Source organism: Sciurus vulgaris, assembly GCF_902686455.1.
Source record: "Sciurus vulgaris genome assembly, chromosome: 17".
NCBI classification, from domain to species: domain Eukaryota; kingdom Metazoa; phylum Chordata; class Mammalia; order Rodentia; family Sciuridae; genus Sciurus; species Sciurus vulgaris.
Window position 1 is genome coordinate 1,090,632 of NC_136478.1, and position 18,750 is coordinate 1,109,381.

General features: G+C 62.1%; 1 protein-coding gene across 1 annotated transcript in view; it reads left to right on the forward strand.

The window, feature by feature from the left end:
* The first annotated feature begins 1,132 nt into the window (after positions 1-1,132).
* Positions 1,133-18,750, forward strand: part of PIEZO1 (piezo type mechanosensitive ion channel component 1 (Er blood group)) — a 52,789-nt gene continuing 35,171 nt past the window's right edge. The window contains exon 1 of the mRNA XM_079119223.1: positions 1,133-1,487. Within this exon, the coding sequence (XP_078975349.1) occupies positions 1,424-1,487 (64 nt within the window). The 5' untranslated portion in view covers positions 1,133-1,423. The remainder of the gene's footprint in view (positions 1,488-18,750) is intronic.

Genomic DNA, 18,750 nt, shown 5'->3' on the forward strand with positions numbered 1-18,750 from the left:
CTACATAGTTCTGCTCTGAAAGATACACTTTTTCTGACCAGCTTCTGTGAATGGACAGTCTTTGACCTTTCGCTACTTTAACAATTCTTGAACACATTTGTAAGAATATTGCAGCAGGATTCTGAGGCTCCCCTTCTCTTTGCAGCAAGTATTTTGCCACCAAACCAGAGGGTCAGTCTCAGAAAACTAGTCAAGATTTGAACACTAGACTTCCCAGGAAGGGTCTGCATTTCTGGCTTCTTGGGAAAAGTTGAAGGGTCTGGGCTTGTAATCAGCTCACATCAGCTGACTGGTGCCCTGAAGCTCAATAGTGGTCTCTTGGGTCTTCACTGCTGCCCCGTTTTCTAATGCAGCTGGACTTGGGACCCATGGTCTGAGTCCAACTACAGGGCCATATACCCTTCCCCTTTCTCCTTTCCTGCCCACCTCAAGGGCAGATGGAGGCCAAACTGAGAAGGCCCAGGTGAGGTACCCAGCACACCCTGGATTCCAGGAGCTGCCCCACTATTCAGGAGGACAGCAGGTGCTTTGGCTGTAGTTACTACCATCCATGGCAAAGGGATTAAAGCCAAGCCGCATGGTGGTGGCAGGTGTGGCTGGAATAAGTCCCCAAGCCCCAGTTCAGACCGCATTGGGACGCGGCAGGCCGGCATTCTGTGTCGTCCACCCCAGCTACCAGGCCTGGCTACCGTGGCGGCCCGTCCAGCCGGCGGGAGCTCCGAGCTACCCACAGTCCCCAGGGGGCGCTGTGTCCTAGCGGACCTGGGAGCAAAGCGAAAGTCGCTCCGGCCACGCGGGGCGCAGTTGCGCGTGGGTGCTGTCCAGGGAAGCCAGGCCCCAGGGAACCTTTCTGTAACACCTGGGCCTTGGGCCACCCAGAGAGAGGCGCCCCCCACCCTCACAGGCTGAGCAGCTGAGCACCCTGGGAGGGTGGGGGGTCTTCTTGGGACGTGCTCTGGACCGAGGTGTCCTGGACCTGCGCCGCAGCCGGGGCCGGGAGGGCTGGCGTGCGCGCGGGCGCGTGGGACTGCCGAGGGGATGTCTGGGCGCGCCCGGCCGTCGGGGGAAGCGCGGAGGCGGGCACGCCGGGGAGGGCGGGGGCCGAGCTTATAAAGGCCCGCGGGCGGGCGGAGGGCGGGAGCCTCAGAGCCGTCGTCCGACCCAACTCGGCCTCTGCGAGCCGCGCTGCGCTCCGCCGCGGGCAGGCTGACTCCCGAGCGCTCGGGCCCCGACCGTCGGTACCGGAGGGCGCGGCGGGCCGGGCGGAAGAAGAGGCGGCGCGCGGGTCCCGGCGGGCCAGCCGGGGGTCCTGGCCGCGCCGCGCGGCACGTGCGGAGACCCGCCCTGTGCGCCATGGTGCGCCGACCCCCCGGCCCCCGCTCCTTCCCTTAGCGCCGCCGCGACTCGACCCTGTGCTGTCCCCATGGAGCCGCACGTGCTGGGCGCCGTGCTGTACTGGCTGCTGCTGCCCTGCACGCTCCTGGCCGGTGAGTAGGGGGCGGCTGGGCTGCGGACGGAGCTGTGTCTGGTCTCTCTACGTCCCGGCCAGGCCGCCGAGCGAGGCCGGCGGGGCGAGGGCTGCGCGCCGACAGGAGGGCGCGGAGATTCCCCGGGACGCGCGGCCTTGGGCGCCCGCATTCCAGAAGCATGAGAGCGCGGGCGGCCACGGCGGCCCGGCACGGGGTGGAAGGGCGGCGGCGAGGTGCACCGCGGGCGCCCAGGACCGCGCGCCTTGGTCTCTGCCCGGGCCCTGGAAGGGGGGCCGCATGGGAGGTGGGGGGCAGCAGGAATCTCTTTTTCTCTCTTTTGTGTTTAAAAAAAAAAAAAAAAAAAAAAGTGCAAACTTGCATCACGACTTCCTGACCAATCTGGGAGAAGGCGGCTTCCTGCCTGGAGCTGTTTAATTTGGAGTTTTCCTAGCAGAAGTAACGTCCAGCCCTGGGCACGGCCCCTGGCCCTGCCCCTTGCCCCGGTTTGAGGCTGTCCCTTGCTTTGGAAAAGTACTTAGGGTTCCTTCTGTTCCTCATGCCCTTTTTGGTGCAGTTCCAGAGACCTGGGACAGGCCTGTGCCCTGCTGTGGGGCAGGGCCACCCCTGGAGGCTCTGGCCTGGCGTCAGAGCTGGGGTGTGGAACCCTGGTACTGTGTCCTCTGCTTGCCAGAAAGCACAGCCCGCCTTCTTAGTGTTCTGCAGCGGTGCTTCTGCAGCCCTCCCTGCCTGGGCCTTGCCCAGGGCGCAGTGCCCAAGAACTCACCCCTTCAGGATCCCTCTGGTCAGCTCCGCTCCACATGTGACCATCTGCACAGCCTGAGCTTACCCACAGAGCAACAGAGCGGCTTGCTTGTTGGGAAAGCCGGTCTGTAGTGGAAATCATGGGTCCACAGTCAGGGCGGTTTTATCTGCATGCTCTTCCAGAGCCTTTCCCACCCCTCCAGGGAATTCACTGTCCACTCTGCTCTAGGTGGCCAGGTAGGAGTTGGCTTCCCGAAAGCTGGGGACATGGCGTGGCCCAGACAGATAGGAGTCCGCTCCCCAGTGCTGGGGACCCAGTGTGGCCCAGACAGACAGCACTTTGATTTGCAGCAGCAAAAGGTGGCCAGATATGGGGGAAATTTTCAAAGCAGGAATCAATGGAAGCCATTGAGGTTGGAAAGGAGGGTTCTGGAAGCTGTCCTCAAAGTGGCCAGCCCTTTGTGGGCCGTGCAACCTGGACTCTGCTTAGGAGGGTGCTGGGTCAGGGGCCCACCATGCTGGCCTCTTATCCCCTGTGCCTGGGGCAGTCATGACCAGATCGAGTGGCCTGGCAGGCACAGGGTCAGAGTTTGGAAGCAGCTTAGGAGTGGGCTGCAGGAGCATTCTAAAGGGGCATGCCCGGCTCACCTGAGACTGTCCCGAGGCCGGGCAGCCCCTCGGACTTCAGCACTTTGGTTTGGAAGCACCTGAGTTGGGATTAGGTGGGGTTTCCCTTCTTCCTCTAAGTTGGAGGGAGGGCTTCTTCCTGAAGGGGAAAGTCTCAGAGGATGGACTATCCTTGGGCTGTTGGTAGAGCTTTCTTTCACTGGCCAGATGGTCAATATTTTACATGATGAAATATTCTTCTGATACTTTTCCAGTCACTAGAGTGTAAAGTTCATCCTTAGCTTGTGGACAGCACCAGAGAAGGCAGCAAGGCCAGGTCAGGTGGGTGGCAGGTCTTTAGCCCTGAGTGGCAGCAGGGGCCTGTGGCCTCCTGGCTCCTTGTCACTCTGTGTGAACCATGCACGGAGCGTCGACTCTGGGTAGGACATGGAGGTTTTGCTCGCTCGGGGGTTCCCACCCCAGCTGCCTGTTAGTCACCTGGGGAGCTTTAAAAAATTGATGACTAACTCTCTGTACTTTCCCTAAACCTAAAATTGCCCCCAAACAGAGTCTGTTCATGAAATAAGTACTGAAGCCCAGGCCACACCACACCCGATTCTGTGCTGGGTGTGGGGCTCGGCCTGCAGCTGGGGGAGGTGACACAGAGCAGCCAAGAGCCCTGCCTGGTGACACCTGAGACTCTGCCTCTGGCCCTGGGCATGGGCAGCTCCTGAGGGACCCGCTGTCCAGCTGATGTCAGGGTCCAGCTGGCCTGGCTGGAAGTGGGACGCTGGCCGTTCTCTTCTGAGGGCTTCTTGCTCTGAGGAGTGTCGGTTCTGTGGTATTTTGGAAATGAGGCCTTCGGAGGGATTAGTCACCTTGTGCTGGGGGAGGGCTTGAGTCATCTTGGTCATCGGCCTCCAAGCCTCTCCCCTGCAGGATCACTACCTGAACAGCCAGGTGGAGAGCTGTTCCTGCTCCCCTGGGAACTGGAATCACCTCAGGCAGCCTCACCTGCTGTGCCAGAGCCCTGCGTGATGACGCAGAGCTGGGGGAAGAACAGGAGCGGAGGGGAGAGGACCGCACCTCCCGACTCTTGGCCTGACCCTGCGCCGGGTGCATGGCGGTCAGCAGCACGCAGGGTGGTGTAACTTCAGCTGTGTGTTTGGGCAACATGGCTTCTGCTTTCGGGTTGCCTGCGCCACAGCTGGTGGGCACGCCCAGCCCACGGGGGGCGGCACGGGGCAGGCCTGATTGCACTGCGAAGCTGCCATTTCGTGGGCACGTGTTCTTCTTGGCTGTCGATGTTCTCCCGTGAGGCGGGCAGGAAGGGGTCCCTGCCCTGCAGCCTCCGGAGCAGCAGAGACTTGTCAGCACTCACTTGGCAGCTTCAGCTTGGCTGTGCTGCTCCTGGGTGGGCGAGAGGGCCTGGGGAGGACCTCGGGGGAGCACAGCCTCTGCCGCTGGCTGGAGCCAGGTCTCAGTGCCAGAACTTGGCCTCTGCAGTGGGGCGAGTTCCCACTTCCCCTGCAGCCCTGGGGGCTTCCTGCTGAATGTCAGCTTCCTGTGTGGCAGAGGGCAGGGCCATAGCCTCCAGGCTGGGCCAAGGGAGCCAAGGGAGGGCTGCGTTTAAGTGTGTCTGGGCTGAGGTGGGACCACCGTGGTGTGCCAGCAGGTGGTCACTGGCGCTCAGTGCTTGGGGAGTCAGGTCCAGCGGGAAGGTCCCGCAGAGGAGGCATCTTTGCTGGGGGTGGGTGGAGGTGCTGGCTCCTTCCTGATCCTGGCCCCAGGCAGCTTCCTGGGCGGGCCTCTCCTGCACTGAGAGCACTAGTTTGCTAGAGATGGAGGGTGGGCCCCTCCCTCCAGGTCCCTCCTGCAGACCCTGACCGCTTGGTCTTTGCTTATCTCCTTCCTACATGTCTCATCTGTTGTAGAAATGTGTAATTAGGCATTCAGGTTTTTTATACGTGCTTTCCTTCTTACTAAGAAATAGAAACCCTTCGTGTGATAAAGAATCCAAGCTTCAGTCTGAGCAGTTTGCGGCAGCAGAGGCCACACGCCCCTCTGGTGTGGTGGACTCTGCCTGTCTCGTTTTCCTTGAGGCAAGCAGTCATGACCAGGCAGCGGGGCCCTGGGGAGGGTCGCTGTCGGAGTTGCAGCCCATCCGTCAGTCCGTCCATCTGTCCAAGCCCCGGCCTGTCCTGCAGCCTGCGTTTTGGGCGGGGGCCGCTCATCCTCCACACTTGCCCTCTCCCACCCTTTGAACTGTCAACCTCAGAGCAACTATCTGGCCTCTTCTGGATCAGGGATCTGGACAGCAGGAAGTTAATTCTCTAGCCCAAGATCCCAAGAGGGAAGTGACACCCCAGGGGGTGAAGCTTTTCCTCCCTGGGCGGAGAGTCCGCACCTCCTGCTTGCAGACACACCTGGGTGGAATGTTGCTGGTAGGACAGGGAGGAGGCTGGAAGGGAGGTACTTCTGGGTGGAGGACCCACCAGCCTGACCCCGGGGTTCCTGGGCCTCCTGGCCTTGCTCTGAACTTGCCAGCCCTCGCCCTCTTACTAGGCCTCAAGTTTCCCCCTGTAAACCAGACTATAAAATCTTTAGGGTGCTTATAGGTCTCTGATCTCTGGTCTCAGGCTGTGGATCTCACGCCCAGGCAATGGCGTGTGGGGGTAGGGGGCTCTCCTGGGAGAAGGAAAAGGCCAAGACTGGCTCCTGGGGGCGGGGTGTTGGGCTGAGTACTTCTCCAGATGTGCTGCCAGCAGGGCCGGGTGTTGGCGGTCAGCAGCAAGGTCAGGTCTCCAGGGAGCACAGTGGAAGGGGCCACCCGCCACGGGGTTCCTCGAGTGCTCACGGGGCGGTTCTGGGAAGGGGGGCTGCAGCTCAGCCACCCACAAATAGCACCCATGCAGATCCCCGTGGCTTACCCTGGCCTCCTCCTGAGTCCTGCAGACCCACTTATGTGTCTTCCTGTTCATGTCTGTGGGAGGAGCTCTGGGTGGTGCCAGGAGCCCAGTCAGGTTTGAGGCCGTGGTGGTGCGGGGCGGAGTTGGAGCTCCTCCTCCTCCAACCTGGTCTAAGTGTTCTGCAAGTGTGCCAGCTGGGTGTCCACAGACGGCAGCAAACAGCACTCTGCAAAATGGGCCCCAAATAATGCCACCCCAAACAGTTATGCCATCTAAAAGAGGGTGCCCAGTGATGCCATCCAACACTGGGCCCCCTGATCATGCAGTCTAAAACAGAGTCTCCCCAGCCATACAGGATGGGATCTGGCCCTCTGCGTGCACCTGGAACGTGCAGGTGAGGTGCTGCACGTGGTCAAGGAAGACAGGACTGGGCTGTTGCCCCTGTACTGTACCTCTGAAGGCCAGGCTAGCTTGGGTGTGCAGAGGAGACCCTGGAGGGGGCTGTGAATCTGGGGAGAGGTGGACACAGGGTCAGGGGGTCCAGTCTGACTGGAGAGAGGGAGTGGGCTGCTGGGCTAGAGGAGGAAGGCTCCAGGGCCCTTCTGCTTCTGGAAGGACCTGAGCTGATGGCCTGGGGAATGGGATGTGCTGCTGTTGGAAATGGGCATTTCTGAAGGTGCTCTCAGGGTCCAGTCTCCTGTGGTGGCCAGGAGGAAGTGGGAGGCCAGCGGGGCAGCAGGTGCCCTCCCAGCCTGTTCTCTCCTGCAGAGCAGCCTTCCTGAGGCTGGACCGCAGCCTCCCGGTTTTGAAGACCCCTGGTGATGCCGGAGACCCCACATGTCTGCTTCCACGCGTGTGTTCCCGTGGTAAGGGTCAGCCAGGAACGCAGCAGAGATCAGCCGCTGTAACTTCAGCCTGTGAGGTGTTTATTCTGGAATTTTCCACTTAGTCTGTTGGACCGTGGCTGACTGCAGGCTTTCTCTGCCTTCGCCACCCTTTCTTTCGAGGTCGAGCATCCGCCATTGTTGGGCCCGCTCGCCCCAGCCTGTGGGTCTGGGCTGCTCCTGTTTTGCTCAGGAGCTGTGTTTCTCTGGGGTGGATGCTGGCTCCATGGTGACTGTCGCATTTGTACGTGAGGATCTGAGGCTGTGCCCAGGTGGTCACTTTACACTGGGCCCTTGGGGAACCTGGCCACCCCGGGGCAGTGAGCGCCTGCCGTATGGTGCCAGTTCCCGGTACGTGGGCCCCAGGCAGCTGTCCGGCCAGATCAGCCTCCCCTGGTGACACTGGCCCCTCGGCCGAGGCACCCAAATTCCAGCTCCTGCAGCTACTCGGGAGCCTCTGCTGAGTGGGGCGGGTCGATTTTTCTGGTGTGTTTTAATAACATAATTATAGGGGGTATTTTTAGGTTCCCTATAACGGGCCGGCTGGGGTTCAGCGTGGCTGTTTACCAGGCTTGGATCTGCAAACTGTTTTTCTCCATGAGTATATATAGCTGGGGCCACTTCTCCTTCCCTGCGTTCAGGCTACAGAGGACAGTGACCGCCTCAGCCTCCTGTGGTTTCCTTTGCCATTGAACGGGCAGCTAAAATGGGCTTGGGGCGTCTACAGACTGAGATGGAGGGGCTGGGCCAGGCCTCTGTCCAGGCCTTTGGGTCTTGCAATTGAGAGGAGCTCTCCAGCCCCACTGAGACCGAGAGGGACAGTGCGGGTTCCAGGGTAGTAGACCCACTTTCCCACGCATCTCCTCTCCTGTGCATCTGGAAGCCACCTGCCTGGGTCACCCTTCCTGGGAATCCTCAGGGGAGGATGAAACTGCAATGAGTCAGTGACAGGGCACCGGAGGCTGAAGTTGTTGGGGACCTGCAGGCGGAGCAGAGGACCAGGCATGGGTCCTGGGCAGGCAGACTTTCTGAGGAACAGCCTTGAGGGCCGCCCTCTCTCACCTCTGGGGAGCTCAGGGCCTGCACCCCAGGCCCCAGCATCAGCAAGCAGGAGTCCCCCCGCCACCTGATTTCTGTCTATGGTTAGAACACCACCTAACACAGCCCATCACCGTAACAAGGGCGTTCTGAAGGGGAGTGAACTCCCCACCTTTCTAAGCTCAACAGCTCTATTCCAATCTCCTTTCCAGCTGTTGGGGGCCAGTCACAGTGATGGCCACCATGGCACGAGGGCCCTGAGCACCGTGTGCCAGGCTTCGTGCCCCTGGGGGAGGGCATGTTCTTGTTCTGTGTATAAAAAGCAGGCCAGGTTGTCTGGTTGTCTGGGCCTGCCCTGCGGGCAGGTGGGTGCACTGCAGCCTGGGCAGCCTCAGCGTGAGCTCAGGTGCAGGGTCTTGAGCTGCGTGGACGTCACAGCCTGTGGACTACAGCTCTCCAGCTCCATCTCGCCTGTCCACACAGGTGGAGCTGGCCTGTGGACTGGACTTCTTCTCATCACCTCTGCTGTTGTCTGGCTGCCCTTTCTGGGCTGGTCACTTGGGTGCAGACGTGCAGTGTTTCTTTTGGCTCAGTGTGGTCACCCGGCCCCTTTCCAGGGCCTGCTGTGCCCTGTGGCCTGGGCAGATGCGGGATCCTGTGCTCTCCCCATGCCAGGCGGCTGCTCCATGTGCAGATGGGCCACTGACCCGTGTCCTGGGGCCTTCGCTCCCCAGCCTCGTCAGCATCCTGAGACCGGCGGACACAGGTGCCCCTCAGTGGATTGCCAGGTCGGGGTGTGTGTGACCCCGGCAGCCACAGCCTCCAGGCTGTGCCACGAGGTCTGCCCCCACCTGGGAGCTCAAGCCCTCCATCAGGTCGGTGGTGAGGCAGCCTGGCCAGGGTCTGGGCCATGGCCTGGTGTGTCTCCCTTTCTGACCTGACTGTGTTTACCTCTTGGGTCTTCCAGCTGATTTTTAAAATTGGGTCATTCGTCTTCATTTTTGACTCATTGGGTTCCATATGGATCCTAGATTTTGGCTTCGTCAGCTGTGGTTGTTCTGCCTGCCTGCGTGGCTTCCCTGCTGACCCTTTTTTCTTTTTGGGCACCAGGGGTTGAACCCAGGAGTGCTCTACCACAGCTTCATCCCAGCTCTTTTTATTTTTTATTTTGAAATGGGGCTTCTCTAAGTGGTCCACCCTGGCTTTGAGCTTGTGGTCCTTCTGCCTCCGCTGGCGTGACAGGTGTGGCCTCTGACCGTCTGGTCTTAATGGCCTCATTTAAGGAGCAGGCACTTTTAGCTCAGATGATGTCTGGCTAACTCACTTGGCTACTGCCCGGACGTCCACTGCCCCGCAGAGCCCCCTTCTGCTCAGCCTTCACCCCGTACACCAGCCTGCTGCCGCTCTGCCTTCAGGCCCACAGTTAGACATCACTCCCCCAGGGCCCCCCATCCCCCGCCCTCTCTGCTGGGTGTCATGGCATAACGGGGTTTGCACCTCTTTAGTGTGGCCCCCCTGGGCTGTCCAGGGCCTCCATAGCCTATTGGAAGAGGCAGAGTGACCACAGGCTCCCCAACCCTCCGCTGTCCTGGCCCCAGGCCTCAGGGTGGCCATCCTCGTTCACTGCTGTTTCTCCTGGCTGTCTGTCCCCTGCTGCATCCTTGAGTTTGCGTCCCTGCAGCCGGGCACTGGGGATGCTTTGCTTTGTGGGACTCCAGGGAGCCCCTGTGGTCCAAGAGGCCTCGGCTTCCAGTCTCTGCGGTGTGCAGATGAGCCCCTCCTGTCCTCATGGGGCGGCCAGGCCCCGAGCTGGGGGAGTGGCGTCTCCTGGGGCCGGTGCAGGCCTCCCGCTGGTCTCGCAGAGCCCATCCCCATCTCTCCTGCCCCTCACACTTGGGGGCTGCAGGCCTGTGTGCTGGACGCTCAGGTGGTGGGGAGCAAGCCTGGGGCTGCCCTGCCTGCTGCTTCTGTACTGTGGCCCATGGCTGTGGCTGTCTTCTTCCATCTGTCTGTGGGTGGACAGGAATGCCAGCCGAGGCCAGGAGGAGGTGACGAGCAGGTGCAGCCCAGGCCTCAGGCTCTGGCCTGCCCAGCCCTGCCTGGTGACGGGCTCCTGTGCTGCCGTGGGCCGGGGTTGCATCCTTTATCAGCAGGCACAGACCTTCCCGGCGGGGAGAGGGCCACTGGCTGGGCCCCAATCTCCAGAGGTCAGGAGTGTGCGGAGGAGGCCGGCAGTGCTGCAGGGGCTTGGGGACCCTGCAGGGAGCTGTTGGTGACCAGGGGGTGGTGGCATCTGAGGGACGCTCCACAGGGCCAGACATGGACCCTCGTGAGGGGCAGCCCTCCAGAGCAGCACGTGTCCCCTGGGCTCTTGCTCCGTGGCCTCCACAAGGGGCCTCCTCCCTCGGTTTCCTTATCTGTCAAATGATGTCTTCCTTATAGCACTTTCCCGAGAACGAGCCCAGCGAGCGTGTGGACCCCTCAGAGGCGGCCCCCAAGGCTCTGGATGCTGCGGGACACCTGGCGAGTGAGGTTGGGCGTCAGTGGGCTGCTCTGGACCCCCATGTCCAAGGCACCCTGGTTGGGAGGCAGGCCCTCTCCTCCCAGCCCACACTCCACTGCTCTGGTCTACCCAGCAGCCCCTGCCCACTCAGCTCTGGCCTTCCGAGTCTGGGGGCTGTCAGCGGCTGTGACTTGTGGGGGGACTCCAGCTGCCCCAGCCCTCCAGAGCGAGGCCAGGCTTGTCAGGACCCCAGCAGGAGATCCACTCCAGTGTCCAGCATCTGCTTACTGCTGGACCTGGACCCCATCCTGAGCTCCACGCCTCCCACCTTGCCCCTCGAGGTTCTGCCGTCCCCGTTCTGGGCTCCTCCGCAGCTCTCCACCCCAGCATTGTCCTCCTCACCGACCCCTCCACGGGCTCCCTGCTGTGGGGAGTTGCTGGCCAGGCACGGGTTGGCTCTGCAGGGACTGAGGCCCAGGCCAGGAGGGGCCTCAGCCTGTGTGCTGCTGCTGGGGACACATGCTCCACTCTGAGTCCCCAGGGGCTTCTGGGCTGACTGGCCATGTCACATTCCAGCCTAGACCCTGCTGGGGCCTGGGCAGTGGAGATGGGGTGGCCGTTTGGCCAGTGACCCAAGGAGCAGGTGCACCTGTCTGCCTCAGGAGCTGCTGCCTTTGCCCCATTGACAGGGCGTGGGGCAGGGGCTGGTGGGCCCTGTGAGGGAGGGGGGCGTCAGAACTGCTTGTTGGGCAGAAGGCTGAGGCCCTGGTGACTTGGCTCTGAAGGTGCCACCCTGGGGTGTCTCCAGTACCTCTGGTGCCTGGGATCAGGCCTTGTGGTGTGAGCATGGGCAGAGGCCACCCGACCACAGGACACTGGGGCCCAGTGCTTGCCATTGGCTATTTGTGACCCAGGAGCATTTCTTCATTGGACTGTGTTCTGAGAGGCAGCCTTTGCTGGGCCTGGGCCATCCTGAAAATCAGGCAGTAGCGTCCAGTGGCATCTCAGGGTGTGGGGAACTCAAGAACCGTGTTAGAAAGCTGCCCTCCGTCTGTCTGCCGGGGCAGCAGGGCCTGCGGTGTGGGCAACAGGACGGGGACCTTCCCAGCCTCCTACTTTCAGACGTGCGTGGCTCTGCTGCTGGGTGCTTTGGGTGACTTGCATGACCTCTCTGAGCCTTGAACCTCATCTTTAGAGTGGGACACTACCGGCCAGTGGCCCTCCTGGGGCAGTGGACAGGACTCCAGCACCATGACTGCTCAGCTGGTGGGGATGTTCCTGTCCCAGGTTTGTCTCCCCCTTATCTCTGATTGTGAGATCGACAGCTGCCCGCTTGGCCCCGTGACTCTGAGGGACAGCCCTCTGGGTGACACGGGTGGAGCCCCCTTGTGGAATTCAGCATGGTGGAAGCTGGGCCGCTGTTCCACCCTGATCTCACCCACTCATCTTGGGCCAGCGTGGCAGCCAGTCACACCGTCCCCTGTCTCAGGGCAGCAAGGGGAGCCATGAGGGGTAGCCACGTCAGGAACAGGGTGGCTGCTGGGAGTTTTGCCTCAGGGTGCTTCAGCGCCTCCAGGCGAGGGTGCCATGGCAGAGCCTGGGCGTGGTGCGCACTGGAGACTTGGTGACGTCTGCCTCAGGTCCAGTCTGTCGCTTTGCCACCCAGGCAGGAGCCGTGGCCCTTGCCGAGGGTGGCATGGGACTGCACGGGCTGCAGCTGACTGGCCCAGTTGCAGGTACAAGGTGCCAGGTGTCCCTCAGGCTGCTGAGCGAGGGGGTCCAGGCTGCCAGCACTCCTGCCCGCTGCAGTAGCATCAGCCTCTCCCACCCTCGATTGTGTTGGAGACCCTCAGCCTCTAAGGGCCACACTGAGCAGCACTCGGGAGCCTCCCAGGGAGGACGCTGGCCACCAGCCTCAGCTCGGGTGCTTCCAGGCAGACTACGCTTGTGGGGCAGGACAGGAGGTGGGAATCGCTGGTAGAAGGAGCCAGGCCTGGTGCCCTTTGCAGCCATGTCCCCTTCAAGGCCCGGAGCCATCTGGAGCCCCTGCTCTGGACTTTTCCCCTGCTGTCCTCAGGACCTCAGGGTAGCATCTGCTGCCGTCAGCCAGCCACAGATGCAGGCGAGAGCCCAGAGAGTTCCCACGTCTACAACTAGAAAGTGTCGCTGCCAGGGGCTGGCCCTGGGCAGAATGGCCTGGTCACAGGGACTGGGGTGCAGCTGGTGCTGGCCTCAGAGGCCCCAGGCAGCTGGCGGGAGTGCATGCTAACCACCCTATGGCTGCCTGCACCCACAGCTGGCTCTGGGCCTTGCTGGCTCTGCGTGTGTCAGGCTGTAGGAGAGCTGAGTGTTGGCCTTTGGCTGGGAGAGAGGTGGCTGGCCCAGCCAGAGGGGAAGGACACTGGGCGGCCTGGGTCCCCTCACTGAGAGACTGACTGGGTTTGGCACAGTGACCCATCCCGAAAGCTGAAATGGGTCTCAGGAGCCGCCTGTGGCCTCTGCTGCCCAAGGAAGCAGTGTGCAACAGCAGTCGCCCCACCCTGACTCCGCACGGGCCACCAGTGCAGGAGAAGAGAGACCTGTCCCATCCCCAGCCCCTCGGCCTCACCTGGACTTAGTTTTCTTCCACAGGGGCCAAGGTGACCTTCCTGTGCCAAGCCCAGCAGCCTGTTCTGGTGCAGGGCAGCCTGGCCCAGGGATGGGGCTTGGTTCCCATGCCCATTAGGCCTCTTTCCTCCCTGTGGCCAGAGCCTGCAGGGCCCAAGCTTGGCTCTGACCCATGTGAGGGCACAGGGTGACTGTCCATCATTTTCTTCTGTGGTGTGGGGAAAGTATCAGGTCAGTCCCAGAACTCCTGGGCCCAGTATCTCTGCTGCTGCCCAGGGACTCAGGCACAGGGCTGGCCAGGTGGATGCTCACAAGTCCTATTTTCACACTGCCAAGAAAGTAACACTGGCCATGTGTTGTGGCGCACGCCCGTCATCATCTGGGGAGGCTGAGGCTGGAGGACCACAAGTTCGAGGCCAGCCTCAGCAACTTTGTGAGAACCTGGCTCAAAATAAAAAGGGCTGGGGATGCTGCTCAGAGGTGGAGCACCCTGGGCTCAGTCCCCAGTACCACCTTCACACACAAAAGAACAGGTGCAGGAGCCGCTTGTGCACAGTAGCTTCATTCCTGGGGCATCTCACTTGGTAACCTTTGAAATAACAGGGGCAGTGTTCCCACTTTACAGATGAGGAAACTGAGGCCCAGAGAGGCCATGCGGCTGTGCAGGTGGGGCCAGGCCCCGCTCAGCTGTTCTGACCCAGAGCCAGGTGCTACAGCCAAGGTGCTGCCGTGCCAGAACCAGCTCCTGGAGCTGACGACTGTGGCCGTTGGTGAGCTGCCCCTTGTGGGCAGCAGCCCCCTGGGTGACGACAGCTGCCTCCGTGCCGTGCAGGGCGGGGTCTGGCTGGGCTGGGGAGGGTGGTAGATGAGAACCAGTTCACTCCTGGCTTCCAGGAAGGGACCCATCGATCCCTGGCCGCTCCCTGGGGAGGAGGGACGAGGCTGAGATGGAGGCTCTTGGTCTCAGGGGACCGGGCTGGGGAAGGCACTGCTCTGCCACACTGAACCGGGGCAGCCCTCGCCCCTGTGGCCCCTGGGGACCCTGCGGATGCCTGTCGCTTGCTTCGCTGTTAGGAATTAGATTAGTTTTCCATAAAAACAGGATGTGGTGGGGAAGAGGGCAGCTGTCTGTCATTTTTCTCACTCCTCTTTTTCCAGGAACTGGACATATAGCCCTTGGCAGGACCGTTGCTGTGTCCACCCTGCCTCCCCGTGCAGGGAACGAGGCTCTCTGCTCTTAAGTGGTTACTTGATCTTGTTCTGCTTATAGCATCGCCAGGAGCCAGGGAGCCTCTGTGGGGACCTTTGCCATGGTCCAAGGACTGAGCTGGGCGCGGGGGGTGGGCAGGCAGCGCCAGAGCCCAGCCCCTGCCCGGACTGCAGGGCACGGCACCTCCCAGGACGCCCGAGGGGTCCCGAGGTTTGGGGTCTCTGCAGGCTTCTGCCCCAGGGGCTCTGTGTGCAGACTTAGGCACAGAGCCTGTGCAGTCCTGCACAGGAGGGACTCGTGTGGGGCTAGGGTGTGGGAGGGTCAGTCCTGGCCGCCTGGGAAGGGCCCAGCCGGCAGGGTTTGGGCACATTGGGAAGGCTCCGGTGTGTTGAGGGCCTGCAAAGAGGGGCTGGTGGGGGCTGGGTGGGGCAAGACCCCCGTGTTCCTGTTGCTCGGAACCGTGAGGGAGCAGTGAGGCAGGCTGGGCAGGCCCCAGTACCAAGGCTGGTTCAGTGGGGTGGCTGTGGCTCCTGGCTGTGTGGCCCTGGCCTGTGACCTGTGGGGACTTGGTCCAGGCACAGTTCCTCTGCCGCACCTGGGACAGCAGGTGCTGCTCCTTAGGTGGCAGGTGGCAGCGCTCTCCTGCCTAAGCAGGGCCGCCTTTCGCTGAGGGGCTTTGAGAGGGGAGGGGCAGGAGGCGCTCTGCAGGGCAGCAGCCTGGCTTCTGTCTGGGGGTGTGGACTGTTGGGCGCTGGCCGCCGGGTCTGGAGCTGCCTCTCTGCAGGAGGCGGGGGCTTGGCCCAGCGGCCTCATCCCAGCCCCAGACGCCAGGGCCTGGCATGCCCTTGGAGATGACCCCGGGTGAAATTCCAGAGCTCAGAAATGGCTCTTTCCTGGAAGGATGTCCCCTTCCCTTTTCTGGGAAGGGAAGAGGAATTGTGGGGGACGAGCCGCGGCTCCTGGCTGAGGCTCAGCCGTGGAGTTTTGTTTGGTAAACAGCCTGGCAGGACGGGCGCCCCACCTCTGACTGCTGCCCGAGGTCTCCCTGGGTGCCTGCAGCGGCCTTCTGTGCAGAGTGGAGAAGGACAGAGCTGGCCAGAGGCCTTCCACAAAAGGAAACTGAGGCCCTGCTGGGGCTCGGCCCTCGTGCTGCTCTGTTCCGGGGCAGCCAGGCCAGGCTGGTTGTTAGGAGCCGGTGGTGTTGATTTTTCCCTTGGTCACTTCCTGAGTGTGTTGTCTCCACAGTACCTGTGGGGCCTCTGCCTGCCCAGCGCTCCCTGTCCCGTGGCCACGCAGCTCTTCAGAGCAGCCTGGATCTGGCCTGGCTCTCAGGGCTTCCTGTTGGTGCTGGGTGGCCATGGTAGGCTGCCCTTCCAGCTCTACCTACCTGTCTCCAGAGGAATAGGTGTTTACTCTAAGAAATGGGCTCACGTGACCAAAGCTGGCCGGGTAAGTGGCAGGGTAGCCAGCAGGCTGGACGCTTTGGGAGATGCTGCTGCTGCTCAGTTCCGTGGGCAGCAGCCAGCAGTGCTGTCCTTCGGGGCAGCTGTGGGAACCCCTCTGGGCCTCCCCCCGGGGCCCAGAGCTTGGCTTCCCACAGCCTGCTGACTGAAATGCTCATCCCGCCCAAATACGTCTCAGCACCCCTAAGATGGGGTTTGGCCGACCTCTAGGCATGCACACCCCACTCCCTTGTCCCAGTTAGAGGCAGTGTGCAGGCTCCCCAGCCCCAGGGGCCCCATCCTTGCACCAGCTCTGACACATGCAAGGGAGCACCTTCTTGAGCATTGTCCCCTGGGGCACAGGACAGTCCCTGAGCTGAGACCCTCCAGCATCACCCGCATTTTACTAACAGGGAAATCAAGCCAGGAGACCAGATGCCGTACCTGCTAGACCGTGCAGAGATGAGTGGGGCTCGACTGGGCCTGCCCAGCACCCTCATCCTGGGGTCAGGGTCTGAAGGGGCGCCTGACCAGAAAAGTGCCTGAACCCAGCCCAGCTGAACTTCCTCCTGGGTGACCACCTGTGCTGCCCACCAGCGGGAGACAGTCAGGTGGCATTCCTCCTGGAGAGCAGGACCAGCTTGTGACCAGGTCCTGGGCAGCTGGCCCATGTCCTGCTGGATGGGCTGAGAGGCACAGGTGCTGCAGGCTGTGAGTCCCGGGGAGGGGCCCTGAGTCAGCACCCAGCTCCCTCCAGCACTGCCGAGGGATCCTGGCCCCAGGGCTGGCAGCAGGGTGCCTGCAGTGCCCGCCACCCCCTGGACAGGGGCAGCGGTCATCCTCCATGGACACCACTGTCTGTCCCCTGGGAAAGGCAGGCTGAGCAGAGGCCACAGCCAGAAACCCGAGGGCGGCAGCTGGCCTCCACATGCCTGCCACGAGCTGTCACGTTAGGGCAGCACCCCACGGTGCTCGGGTGACGTCTGCGTCCAGCAGGTCACACAGGTAGATTTGGATGGCTGGTTGTGTGGCCTGCCACCTGCTTATCCTAAGGGGGCTCAGAGCCCTTGTCTCCATGGAGTGGGGGCACATCTGCACCAGGTGGGGGTGAGCCTGAGATATTGTGGTCTGGGATGCCCACTGTGAGGACCACAGCTCTGTGGGGCAGGGGGACACACCATACCCATCAAGGACAGGTCTGTGACAGACCGAGGCCCAGGGCAGGCCTGCCTCCACGCGGGTTCCTCTAGGGCTCTGGCACTGACACCCCTAGGAGCCCCCCCAGGTCTCTCCTCCACCGGCAGCTGCAGCAGAACTGGGCTCTCCCCTCCATCACCACTCCAGCCCCACAGCCGGCCACGGTGAGCGGCACCCTGCATGCACAGCCGGCTCTCATCCCCAGGTTCTGCCCGAGGGTCCAGCCAACCACAGACCAAAAACGTGGGAAGATTCTGGGAAGTTCCGAGAAACAAAACTTGAGCTGGGTGCGGTGGCCACGCCTGTGATCCCAGCTCGGGAGGCCGAGGCAAAGCCAGGCTCAGCAAAGAGCAAGGCGCTAAGTGCCTCAGTGAGACCCTGACTCTAAATGAAATACGAAATAGGGCTGGGGTGGGGCTCAGTGGTCGAGCGCCCGAGTTCAATCCCAGTACCCTCCCCTAAAACAAAAAGCCTTGAATCAGCCACGTGCAGAGCACCATGCTGCCTGCGGGGAGTGGACAGCGCGCAGCCAGGCTCCAGCCTCTAGCCCTGCGTCTGGCTGGCGCGGCGGTGTCCGTGCTGAACATGGGCATTCCCTAAACAGTACGTGGAGACAGCTGTTTGCACAGGGTTGACCTTGCGTCAGGGCTGTGAATCCCCAGAGGCGACTTCAGCACCAGGAGGGTGTGTGTGGTCTTCTAGAAGGCTCCCGAGCCCCGCGAGTCTCGGTGTCCGTGGGGTCCGGGGACCAGTCCCCAGACATCGAGGGCAAGTGTATTTGTTGTCTGGGGTCCCATGGCAGGTCTGGGCCCCACTCTGACGGAAGCCCCGTGCTCATCTGCTGTGGGGCCAGCTCCTCACTGCGGTCTGCCCCTGCCTGGGGTGGTCTCTCCCGTGGCCCCACGGCCAGGCGTTCCTGAGGCAGAGTGAGAGGTGGGAGCTGACCTCCCTGGGAGTGAGCTTCGGGGCCTGAGCACCAGGGTCCTGCTGTCAAGGTGTAGAGGGGCCCCCTGCCAGGCCCCAGGCTGGGTGGGTTTCTTCTGCCTGTGAGAGGCCAAGTGGACCAGACTCAGCAGCCTCGGGACGAGGTGTCTGGACTGGGCTGTGCCCACCTTCCCAGGTACATGGGACGGGTCTGTCCCTGTCAGGTCCTGCCATCTCAATCAGCCAGGAATGCTGGGGGTGGTGGCTCCAGGTCACTGAGCAGCTTTGTTTACACAGCTTGGTGACAATCCTTCTTGCTAATCAGTGTGGTCCAGGAGGCCTCTGGAATGTGCTGTCCACTCTGGGAGACGTCACTGTGACTCGCTTTGTACATGCCAATATTGGGCCTGGTCGAGTGTTCCTGGTGACGAGGTGGGTGCCCAGCACACTCTCCCCTCATGCCCACGCCCTTGCTTTTTAGATGAAGAGACAAAAGTTCACAGAGGAGTAGCAGGAGCTTGTCGCCTGGCCTGAAGCTGGCTTTGCCCTGCCTTTGACCACCTCATCCACTGAGGAGCCCCTTGTGCTAGGGCAGCCAACGGAGTCTCCCAAAGGGACCAGAGGCCCAGGCAGTGCTGTGACTGAGCAGTCAGGAGCCACTGCCTGCCGGAGGTGGCTGCTCCCGTGGTGGCTTCCTCCTTAGCCACCAGCTCACTAGCTGGGCACTGGGCAGGACTGACTTAGCCAGGAACTGTCATCTGGCCCTGCACCCCAGACTAGCTTGGCATGTGCCCAAGGGCCAGCTATGTTAAGGGCTTCTCTGTCCACTGCCCCGGGGGTTCTGGACCTTAGGCAGCCTCTTGTCAGGAGCCCAGGGTTCAGGTGGGCATGTGTGTGCCTGGGTCAGCTTGTTCCCAGGAGGGAGCCCGTGGGACCCGTCTGCATGTGGTAGGTGGGCTGAGGCTGGCAGCCCTCCCCATCCAGGCCTCGGCAGGGCTTGTCCAGGACAGCAGGCAAGGCTGGGGTGGCCCCGGCGTCCACACCAGCACCCTGCTATGCCCTTGTGCCTCCGTTTCCCCAGCTGGCAGATGATGCGCTGGAAGTCTCCACCCGGGAGGGCTTGCTGGGTGCTCGCGTGTGCTTCTGCTGCCCTGTGTGACTGGGCGTGCGTCACTCTACCGTGACCTGCTCAAGGGTCT